The sequence below is a fragment of the Cucurbita pepo genome, chromosome 14 (assembly GCF_057944985.1).
Source record: "Cucurbita pepo subsp. pepo isolate OVF chromosome 14, ASM5794498v1, whole genome shotgun sequence".
In the NCBI taxonomy this organism is placed as follows: domain Eukaryota; kingdom Viridiplantae; phylum Streptophyta; class Magnoliopsida; order Cucurbitales; family Cucurbitaceae; genus Cucurbita; species Cucurbita pepo.
In genome coordinates, this window is record NC_141811.1 from 12,468,914 (window position 1) to 12,481,292 (window position 12,379).

The window sequence follows — 12,379 nt, forward strand, 5'->3', positions numbered from 1 at the left end:
TATTATTATTATATGTAAAACTATCTACTTTTTTTAAAAAATTTAAAATCATTTTTAAAACTTAATTTTTGTAAAAAAAAAAATCAAATATTTCTCAAATAAATAAATATGGAGAAAACAAATACAATTTAGATAAATAAATAACTGAAATAGCGTCATTAGTATAAGCAAAAAGACCTAAATATCCTTATTCAAATATATATATTAATATTATTCTTTTATCATTTGCTTAAATGTGTTGGGTTAGAAGGTCCCACGAACAAAGGAGGGGTTAGAAAGTCATTTCAAAATTGATTTAGAAGATTTGAAACATTGACCAGCCAAATGGCTTTTTGGCATTTAATTTCTTGAATTTCAATCATCAAAATCTCTCCCTAAATTATATTTGTTGCATGGAGCAATGAATCAAGGCTAATTTTTTTTATTAAGTAAATCCACTTTAATTGGTAAAAAAAAAAAAAAAAAAAAATCACTTTTTTTCACTTTTAATTCTACACCATATCAAACTCTAATTTTATTTTATTTTATTTTCAATATTCAATTAGTTTATATTTTTCTTATTTGAAGGTATTAGTTGGTAGCCTGTATTCTATTTCTCATTCTTAACAAAATACAATAATTAAATCATCATATATATTTAAATTCTAGGTTTCAGGTTAACTTTTTTTTTAAAAAAAACTTTGATTTGTACTACTCTATTTAAACTAATTATGAAACCAATGTAAACAAGGGAAAGGGATTGGAAAAGGTAGGAAGGGAAAATTTTAACATTCTAACATATACACGTGGAAAAGAGAGACAAAAATTCCGGCTGAAGCAGCTACTTTCGAAACAAATGAAAAAAAAAGCTACGACGATAGCGGGAGAGTTAAAGTCAAAAAGCTTATTCCTTGCGTTTACAAAGAGCGTGAGGGAATGTCAGACGTTTGGTAATTTCTCCTCCGACCATAATACAAGATTCCATTGAAGCTGTTAATCCCGTACAAGATTAAATGTTCAAACTTTCACCCAGCAATCACTAGACTTATTAGTTTTTTAGGATGAAAATTTAGATCAATAATCTTTTAACTAATGAGGTAGACGTCTTAATCAGTTAGGTTAATACTTAAGTTAATTGCACTTCTCAATTTTTTATTACCTTCTTTCATTGAACTCCTGAACCAGAACTGATTGGCTCATAGTTTCTCTCTTGTCCGTTATTGAACTCGGTATCCTATTTAATAATTATTTGATTTTTAGATTTTTAAAATTTTTTAGTAAAAAAATGAAAGAAAGACGAGAAAATAAATACAATTTTAAAATTTTTAGAAAAAACTAAAAATAAAGTCTCGGATAATCCTTTAATTTATAAAAATTAGACCTATAAATACTATTTTATATTTTAATCATTTGTTTTTAAATTCAAATAATTTAATAATTACTTTAATTCTTTTAATTATTTAGTATAAAACTTTTATACAATTAAAATTGGACATTATAAAAAAAAATTCTTATTTAAATTTAAAATAAAAACGTAATTTTTAAAATTTTTGGAACAGATAAAAATATATTTAAACTTAAAAACAATGAAAGGGTGACATTTTGCGGGAATGTTCAGAGAAGAGTGAAAGCCGCCCTACAAATTCACGTGGATCAAAAGATTCTTCCACCTTCATTATTATGCCTTCAACCATTCCAATTTAATTTTTAAATTTTTAAATTTTTAAATTTATTTTACTCTTAATATTTTAAATTTATTTAACAAATATTTTAAATTACAAATTTCATTAAAATTATAAAGTCAAAATTATATATTAAAATCATTATAATAAAAAAAATAATAAAATAAAATAAAATTAAACGTTTTGAAGACGTGGAATACTTTGCTACAACCAATACAGATTAAACGGCAATTAATACATTTATTTATATAATCCATTTTTACGTCTTATCAATATAGACAAAAATATGTTCAACTATTAATAGCTATTATTATTTGTTAGTGAGTTGTTTTCTTACCCGTTATTTTCATATTTATGCTCGTCTATCTACCGAACTATTTGAAAAAACTCATTTACTTCATATTAATTTTAATTATAATGGACGATGAAATTAATTATCGTGTATTACCACACAAATAAATAATTTACAAATATGACACTTTTTTAAAACCATATATTTTGCATAATTTCTTAATTAGTTTTACGTCTATCACCGAACATTTATTTATATAGTCCATTTTTACGTCATATCAATGATACACATTGATAGTTGATAGACAAAAACATGTTTGGCTATTAATAGCTGTTATTATTTGTCCACAGAGTTGTTTTCTTACATGTTATTTTCATATTTATGTTCGACTTATTTTAATCTATTTTTGTATGATAGGTGAGTGTTAATATATTGATATAACATTTATATTTTATTGATAATGTATATTAATATTGAAATGAAAGCAACCGTGCAAAAAAGCACTGATACTGAAGTAGGGTGGAGTAGAGCGGGAATTGGGGTTGGGTTAAGGATGGTGATGAAAAATATAATCCCGTTCAACCCTATTTAGCTAATGATGAGAAATCTCTTCTCACTTCCTCTCCCATTATCTGCTGAAACGGAAATTTTATAATGTTCAAAACGGAACACTTTATTTTCAAACCCTAAAACCCTTTAGCTACGAACCCCACGTGGGTTCGGAAGAGAATTTCACGTTAGCACACGAGCACTTCGAAATTAGTAGGAGTTTTTATTGACTTTGTACCAAGTTTGTAGTTATCCAATTATTTTGTGAAAATTTGCCGTGCGATTTATGCCATAAAGTCTCCTAATTAATAATTATTTTATTTACAACTTTTACATTATTTATTATATAAAAAAAATTTAAAATCACTAATGTCGTCTTTTGGTATCAGTATTGACATGATCTACTTTATATTTATTACAAATGATTCAATACCAGAGATATATGAGTAACGAAATCTTATAAGACAAATAGGTAACGTGGTCATGCTGCCTGGGATGTAAGAGAATACCGAAGCTATCAAGTGTTGTATCCCAATCTAAATCGTTGGCTCGAAACGTCTACAATTGATGTCGGGGTTCTTATCCTCTCGAACATTAACGCAAAGGTTCGTATCCCGATCTAAAAAAGCTTCATAAAAGAACCCGAGTTTGTAATGATCGGGTCACTGAATACGTACGATACTTGTATCATTCATTTTCAACCATTCTTAATCAAGTGGATGAAAAAGAAGAGATGGGAAAATAAAGATGTGATAATGACAAAAGGTAATAAATTCTCTCTTTTTAAAAAATAATATTTATTTATGAAAAAGCTTGGTTAATATAATTTATATAACCTTTGACTTTAAAAAAAATTAAAATTAAAAGGAAAAATTAGGGGGAAATAAAATCTTAATTATTATTTTTTATAAATAATAAAAATAAAATAAATAATGGTTAAATTAAATGCATGGTATATTTTAAATTTATTAAATAAAAATAATATAAACCAATTAAATTAAAATAGAATATAAAGATAATAATTGTAGGTTAAAATATTGTGACCCATCAGAGAAATGGTCAAATAATTAACAGTAATTAAGAGAAGAATCTGCCTTTTAAGCATGCTTAACAGTAATTACCCTCAAAATTGATGTAAATAAAACAAAAAATTTATTGCTTTTGAGGACGAAAATGAAATTTAAATATTAAATTGAGCTAATTAAATTTGTCTCACTGTCCAAGCCTACCGCTGTATTGTTCTCGCTGGCACACCGCTCAAGTTTTAGCCCCTCTTAGCAAAGAGCCAAAGAAACTTTCGAGTTATGAGCCGACATCGAGGTGTCGAACCTATATAACTAGTTAATATCATCTCAGCGTCGGGCCCTGACGAGCACATTGAACTATCCATATGTCTGAGAGCCCTCACAGCCCGCCTTTCAATCTCCTAGACTAGAGTTTTGATGTTTAACTCTAATACCATTTGTAACCGCCCATACCTAGTTTTAGCATATATCGTCCTCGTCGGACTTTCAAAACACGTCTGTTAGAGAGAGAGGTTTTCACACCCTTATAAGAAATGTTTCGTTCTCCTTTCCAACTAATGTAAGATCTCACATACAATTATTTATTTATTTTATAGTATATTACCATAATATAATACCTAATCACTCGAGCTCGAGTAGCATCCAAGTTTAGTATATAATACCTAATTACTCGAGCTCGAGTGACACCCAAGTCTAGAAAAGGTACATCGAGGTGCCAAGCCTATATAAATAGTTATTAATATATCAACAATGAAAACTTTCTTTCTGTGATGTCTCACATTGGTTGGGGAGGAGAACAAATCACCATTTATAAGGGTGTGAAAACCTTCTCCTACTAGACGCGTTTTAAAGCCTTGAGGGGAAGCTCGAAAGGGAAAGCCCAAAGAGGACAATATCTACTAGCAGTGGATCTGGATCGTTACAAATGGTATCAGAGCCAGATACCGGACGATGTGCCAGCCTTCTCGCTGTTCCCCGAAGGGGGGTAGACACGAGGCGGTGTGCCAGTAAGAACGCTGGGCCCCAAAGGGGGATGGATTTGGGGGCGGTCCCACATCGATTGGAGGAAGGAAAAAGTGCCAGCGAGGATGCTAGGCCCTGAAGGGGAGTGGATTGTGATGTCCCATATTCCTCGAGGAGGAGAACAAATCACCATTTATAAGGGTGTGAAAACCTTCTCCTACTAGACGCGTTTTAAAGCCTTGAGGGGAAACCCGAAAGGGAAAGCTCAAAGAGGACAATATCTACAAGCAGTGGATTTGAGTCGTTACAAATGGTATCAGAGTCAGACACCGGACGGTAAACACGAGGCAGTGTGCCAGTAAGGACGTTGGGCCCCAAAGGGGGTGGATTTGTGGGCGGTCCCACATCGATTGGAGGAAGGAAAAAGTGTCAGCAAGGACACTAGGCCCTGAAGGGGGGTGGATTGTGATGTCCAATTTATAAGGGTATAGAAACCTTCCCCTAGTAGACACGTTTTAAAGCCTTGAGGGAAAGCCTGATACCTCTACTAGCGGTGGATCTGGGTCGTTACACTTTCTCAGTGACTCGATCATCGAAACTCCAAAATCAAGTGTGTTTAGTATCACAATCTCATTGAGAGAAAGTAGGACGTAACCCGAACACGCATAAACGCCTTATAATTAAATTAATATGTTATAAATAAATACATGCGTAGACGTCTTAACTGCTAATATTGATTTTAGTTAATCAAAATGATGCTAAAATGTCGTTACTAAAAAACTCAAACAAATCAATAAGTTTATATTAAAAAAACATTTTAAAAAATATTGTCACATCAGCCAAAATTTTCTTGACTAAAATGATTTGATTTTGCATTGAAGTGCCTATATTTATACATATTTACAAATAAGGACATAATTTTGCAACTAAATTGCCACATTCAATGAATGAGTAATAACCATACTTTATTTTTACATTTTTTTTTTAATATTAAATAATAATTAAATATTCATCGGTTTTAATATGAAACTATGCGTTCCAGTTATATAAGCTCGTAATTTTCAACCGGTTCAGAAATCTTTATATTCTCTCTTTAAATTTTGTAGTTACCTGTCTAGTTTCGTTTCATCGAAGGTCGATCAACGACCTTTATTATTCTAAATTATCCAAATTTAATTTAATTAGGGTATGCTTTCTTTTTATGAGTTGATTTTTATAAATTTTAAATATTTTATTTTTTTTTAATAAAAAAATAAAATTTCTCACACCATAAAAAAACAAAAATATCTTAATCAATCAACTTTATTTTCTCCACTTTGTTCTTCATTCATTCATGGCAATGAAAAATTTAAATGGAATGAGAATTATTTTTATGCTTTACCCCCATATACTTTTTTTATGTGTTGATTAAGTTTCTTAATTTTAAATTTATAATTATTTTAATTGAAAATATAAATTATTTAAATTCAATGAATTTGTCTCTGATTCGTTTAGTTGATTAATGACACGTCTTTAAAAGTGTGAACGGTAAAGAGAGGAAAAACGCGTTTTAAAACCTTGAGTGAAAGCCGAAAGAGAACAATATTTGTTAACAACGAACTTGAACTGTTATAGATAGTATCAGAGTTAAACATTAAGCAGTGTGTCAGCAACGATGCTGGGTTCCAAAGAGGATGGATTGTTTGTGTCGAGAAAACCCTCGATATGCGGTGTTTTACAAAACCTTGTGTTGCAAATATGACAAGATTATCGATATTGTGTCTTAATGGTATCATGGATGTCTATATCTATATCGTTTATAGGTGATAGATGCCTAACAATTATAAATGAAAATAAATATTTATAAAAATATGTAATTGTTATCGAGAAAAATATTGTCCATGGTGAAAAAATCTACGTTTCGAGAGGAAAACGAAACATTTCTTATGAGAGTATGAAAATCTCTCTCTAACAAATACATTTTAAAACCGTGAGGCTGCCGACGATACGTAGCAGACCAAAATGAATAATATCTTATAGTAGTGGGTTTTGGGTGTTGCAAATGGTATCAGAGCTAGACACTGAGCGGTGTGACAGCGAAAACGCTGGGTGAGGGTGGGATTGTGAATATCTGATAGTAGTGGGTTTTGGGTGTTACAAATGGTATCAAAGCTAGACACTGAGCGGTGTGACAGCGAAAACGCTGGGTGAGGGTGGGATTGTGAATATCTGATAGTAGTGGGTTTTGGGTGTTACAAATGGTATCAAAGCTAGACACTGAGCGGTGTGACAGCGAAAACGCTGGGTGAGGGTGGGATTGTGAATATCTGATAGTAGTGGGTTTTGGGTGTTACAAATGGTATCAAAGCTAGACACTGAGCGGTGTGACAGCGAAAACGCTGGGTGAGGGTGGGATTGTGAATATCTGATAGTAGTGGGTTTTGGGTGTTACAAATGGTATCAAAGCTAGACACTGAGCGGTGTGACAGCGAAAACGCTGGGTGAGGGTGGGATTGTGAATATCTGATAGTAGTGGGTTTTGGGTGTTACAAATGGTATCAAAGCTAGACACTGAGCGGTGTGACAGCGAAAACGCTGGGTGAGGGTGGGATTGTGAATATCTGATAGTAGTGGGTTTTGGGTGTTACAAATGGTATCAAAGCTAGACACTGAGCGGTGTGACAGCGAAAACGCTGGGTGAGGGTGGGATTGTGAATATCTGATAGTAGTGGGTTTTGGGTGTTACAAATGGTATCAAAGCTAGACACTGAGCGGTGTGACAGCGAAAACGCTGGGTGAGGGTGGGATTGTGAATATCTGATAGTAGTGGGTTTTGGGTGTTACAAATGGTATCAAAGCTAGACACTGAGCGGTGTGACAGCGAAAACGCTGGGTGAGGGTGGGATTGTGAATATCTGATAGTAGTGGGTTTTGGGTGTTACAAATGGTATCAAAGCTAGACACTGAGCGGTGTGACAGCGAAAACGCTGGGTGAGGGTGGGATTGTGAATATCTGATAGTAGTGGGTTTTGGGTGTTACAAATGGTATCAAAGCTAGACACTGAGCGGTGTGACAGCGAAAACGCTGGGTGAGGGTGGGATTGTGAATATCTGATAGTAGTGGGTTTTGGGTGTTACAAATGGTATCAAAGCTAGACACTGAGCGGTGTGACAGCGAAAACGCTGGGTGAGGGTGGGATTGTGAATATCTGATAGTAGTGGGTTTTGGGTGTTACAAATGGTATCAAAGCTAGACACTGAGCGGTGTGACAGCGAAAACGCTGGGTGAGGGTGGGATTGTGAATATCTGATAGTAGTGGGTTTTGGGTGTTACAAATGGTATCAAAGCTAGACACTGAGCGGTGTGACAGCGAAAACGCTGGGTGAGGGTGGGATTGTGAATATCTGATAGTAGTGGGTTTTGGGTGTTACAAATGGTATCAAAGCTAGACACTGAGCGGTGTGACAGCGAAAACGCTGGGTGAGGGTGGGATTGTGAATATCTGATAGTAGTGGGTTTTGGGTGTTACAAATGGTATCAAAGCTAGACACTGAGCGGTGTGACAGCGAAAACGCTGGGTGAGGGCGAGATTGTGAATATCTGATAGTAGTGGGTTTGGGTGTTACAAATGATATCAAAGCTAGACACTGAGCGGTGTGATAGCGAAAACGCTGGGTGAGGGCGAGATTGTGAATATCTGATAGTAGTGGGTTTGGGTGTTACAAATGATATCAAAGCTAGACACTGAGCGGTGTGACAGCGAAAACGCTGGGTGAGGGTGGGATTGTGAATATCTGATAGTAGTGGGTTTTGGGTGTTACAAATGGTATCAAAGCTAGACACTGAGCGGTGTGACAGCGAAAACGCTGGGTGAGGGTGGGATTGTGAATATCTGATAGTAGTGGGTTTTGGGTGTTACAAATGGTATCAAAGCTAGACACTGAGCGGTGTGACAGCGAAAACGCTGGGTGAGGGTGGGATTGTGAATATCTGATAGTAGTGGGTTTTGGGTGTTACAAATGGTATCAAAGCTAGACACTGAGCGGTGTGACAGCGAAAACGCTGGGTGAGGGTGGGATTGTGAATATCTGATAGTAGTGGGTTTTGGGTGTTACAAATGGTATCAAAGCTAGACACTGAGCGGTGTGACAGCGAAAACGCTGGGTGAGGGTGGGATTGTGAATATCTGATAGTAGTGGGTTTTGGGTGTTACAAATGGTATCAAAGCTAGACACTGAGCGGTGTGACAGCGAAAACGCTGGGTGAGGGTGGGATTGTGAATATCTGATAGTAGTGGGTTTTGGGTGTTACAAATGGTATCAAAGCTAGACACTGAGCGGTGTGACAGCGAAAACGCTGGGTGAGGGTGGGATTGTGAATATCTGATAGTAGTGGGTTTTGGGTGTTACAAATGGTATCAAAGCTAGACACTGAGCGGTGTGACAGCGAAAACGCTGGGTGAGGGTGGGATTGTGAATATCTGATAGTAGTGGGTTTTGGGTGTTACAAATGGTATCAAAGCTAGACACTGAGCGGTGTGACAGCGAAAACGCTGGGTGAGGGTGGGATTGTGAATATCTGATAGTAGTGGGTTTTGGGTGTTACAAATGGTATCAAAGCTAGACACTGAGCGGTGTGACAGCGAAAACGCTGGGTGAGGGTGGGATTGTGAATATCTGATAGTAGTGGGTTTTGGGTGTTACAAATGGTATCAAAGCTAGACACTGAGCGGTGTGACAGCGAAAACGCTGGGTGAGGGTGGGATTGTGAATATCTGATAGTAGTGGGTTTTGGGTGTTACAAATGGTATCAAAGCTAGACACTGAGCGGTGTGACAGCGAAAACGCTGGGTGAGGGTGGGATTGTGAATATCTGATAGTAGTGGGTTTTGGGTGTTACAAATGGTATCAAAGCTAGACACTGAGCGGTGTGACAGCGAAAACGCTGGGTGAGGGTGGGATTGTGAATATCTGATAGTAGTGGGTTTTGGGTGTTACAAATGATATCAAAGCTAGACACTGAGCGGTGTGACAGCGAAAACGCTGGATGAGGACGGAATTGTGAGATCTCACATTGGTTAGACAGCGATATGTAGTGGACCACGGTGACGTATTTAAACTAAGATCGAAAGTTGAACGAAATTTAATGGGAGGGACAAAATGTTATTTTAATTTAAAAATGTAGGCCCATTTCTACAAAATACATGAACCTAAAAAAAAAAAAAGTTGAATTTAAGCACGTGGATTTAGTGTGTGAATGATTTGAATTACCGAACATTAAAAACATAAAACACAAACACAAAGTGGGTTTCTTTAATTTGTCAGAAAAAAACATTTTAAATTATTGTTTTTATTATGTCTATATAATCTGAATGTTCATTTTGTCACATTACCATCTTAATTCAGTTCTGTCTCCCCTTTTGACCCTTTTCATTTCTATTTCTTTTTTTAATTAAAAAAAACAAAAATGGATGATTTTTCTATTTCTTCTTCTTCTTCACCAAATTCATCTGCTCATACCATTCAGCAAAGGCTTCAATTCATCCTCCATAATCTCCCTCAATGGTTTGCTTATTCGATTTTTTGGTTGGCTTCTAAAGATTCCGCTGGCAATCTTATTTTCTCTTGGAGTGATGGCCATTTTCGTGGCACTAGGAACGGTGGCGGTAGCCAACTGATCAGTTTCGGGTTCGATGACGTTGCGGTGGATCAAGTGGAAGCTGGGGATTTCTCCGACTTGGAAGGGTACGGTTTAAACTATCACTAAATTCAAAAGCTTGAATTTAGCTCGTGGGTTTATTTATGAGCTAACCCTCCCCCTCCTCGTTTGAAAATTAGGGTTGCTACATATTTAAACGGATGAATTAGGGTATATTTAATTATTTATTTGAACTCGAGAATTGAAACCGTGGATTGCTATAGGGTTAATCATTTATTCATATTCTTAATAGGTACTATACGATATCTATTTCCCAGATGTATGGTGGGGTGGATAATGTGGTCGGTCGAGTATTCGACTCAAGCGCGTACATTTGGTTGACGATAGATGAGAGTCTACATTTGTATAAATGTGATCGAGTTAAAGAAGCGCGTTTACGAGGGATTCAGACGTTGGTTTTCATTTCGACGTCCGATGGGGTTCTTGAATTGGGTTCTTCTGAGTTGATTAAAGAAGATTGGAGCTTAGCTCAGTTTGCAAAATCACTTTTTGGAACTTTTTCTGTAAGTTCTACACAATTTAAACAAAAAGATCATGTGGGTGTTGGTGGTGGAGGAATGATTCAACTACAAGCCCCGCCGTGCTCGGGTATAGTCAAGAGAGAGATGAACGGTGGTCGTGGCGGAGGAGGGTCGTCCTCCGATTCCCTCTCTGATAACTCCGATGGGAATTTCTTATCAATGGTAGACAACAATAACAGTGAGTTTGTTTCTCGAGATTCTCTCTCGTGGCTTTACTTTTGGTTTCTCGACCTCCCCTCGAACAAAATACCATTGAGTCTCCTCTTAAATAGTCATCTATCCGTCTAGCACTATCTAGGTCAACTCCTGTTCTCTAGAACACATCACTAGTCCAATAGAGCTCAACACGGTTCTTCACTGTGACTACACACTTTCGAGATTCACGACTTCTTTGCTTGACATCTGATAATTTTATTGACATGACTAAGTTAAGTACATAACTGCACAAACCTCCACCCGAACGAAATACCATTGAGTCTCCTCTAAAATAGTCATCTATCCGTCTAGCACTGTCCAGGCCAACTCCTGTTCTCTAGAGCACATCATCAGTCCAATAGAGCTCAACACGGTTAGATTTCTTTGTTCGACATCTGATAATTGACATAACTAAGTTAAGGGCATGACTTTGATACCACTTATTAGGAACAAAAAAAACCTCTACGTCGGTATGATATTATCCATTTTGAGCATAAACCCTAATAATTTTTGCGTTCTCCAAAAGGCCTCGCGTCGATAGAAATAGTGTTCTTTACTTATATACTCACGATCTACCCCTTTCTTAACAGTTGGTAACAAGAAGGGGAAGAGACAGGCGAAGAATAAAGCAGAGTCCACAATGCCAGTAAACCATGTGGAAGCGGAAAGGCAGCGGCGACAGAAACTAAACAACAGATTCTACGCGCTCCGATCAGTGGTACCGAACGTATCAAAAATGGACAAAGCGTCGTTACTCGCCGACGCCGTAGTATATATCAACGAGCTCAAGGCCAAGGTTCAAAAAATGGAGTCCAAGCTAAAACAATCACAACACCAAGCTAGTAGTAGCTTGAGCAATGCATTTGATCAGAAACGGAGCGGGATCTCAACGATCGAGCAGACGGTGAGCTCAACGAGCTATGCGATGAACAACGGCTACAACAATAATACCGTCGAGGTGCAGCTTGTGGGGGCGGAAGCTATAGTGAGAGTTCATTGCAAAGATGAAAATTACCCATCAGCAAGGCTTATGAATGTCTTTAAAGATTTGGGACTTCAAGTTTGTCAAGCAAGCTTGTCAAGTGTAAATGATCTAATGCTGCAAGATGTTGTTATTAGAGTTCCTCAAGGGTTAGCCTTGAGAGAAAAGACCTTAAGAACTGCCATACTTCAAAGACTTGAATAATGTTGCATGGAATAACGTTCTTCGTTTCGTTTCGGTTTATGTTGTGAATCAGTACGTGCATGTTTTAAGCTTTGTACGATCAAGTGTTGAATCTGTGTCATATATATATACTGTTCGAATAAGATTGTGTCGTTCACTTTGAGCTTCATTATTGGCCATTTTTAGGTCATTTTTCATCAAGGTACCATTGACGACTTTTTTCATTCTTCAAACAAGTGTCATTAAGAGTTGTTGGAGCGTTCGAAAAAACTTGTATCTGTACAAGACCTGACAATCCAAACCCGAACGT

At 36.3% G+C, this 12,379-nt stretch overlaps 1 protein-coding gene across 1 annotated transcript; it reads left to right on the forward strand.

Annotated features, from left to right (window-relative positions):
• The first annotated feature begins 9,761 nt into the window (after positions 1-9,761).
• Positions 9,762-12,210, forward strand: LOC111809655 (transcription factor bHLH14-like). Its single transcript, XM_023696032.2, has 3 exons — positions 9,762-10,214; positions 10,421-10,887; positions 11,495-12,210. Exons 1-3 carry the CDS (start codon positions 9,937-9,939, stop codon positions 12,088-12,090), a joined length of 1,341 nt encoding a protein of 446 aa, XP_023551800.2. The 5' UTR covers positions 9,762-9,936; the 3' UTR covers positions 12,091-12,210.
• Positions 12,211-12,379: the final 169 nt, after the last annotated feature.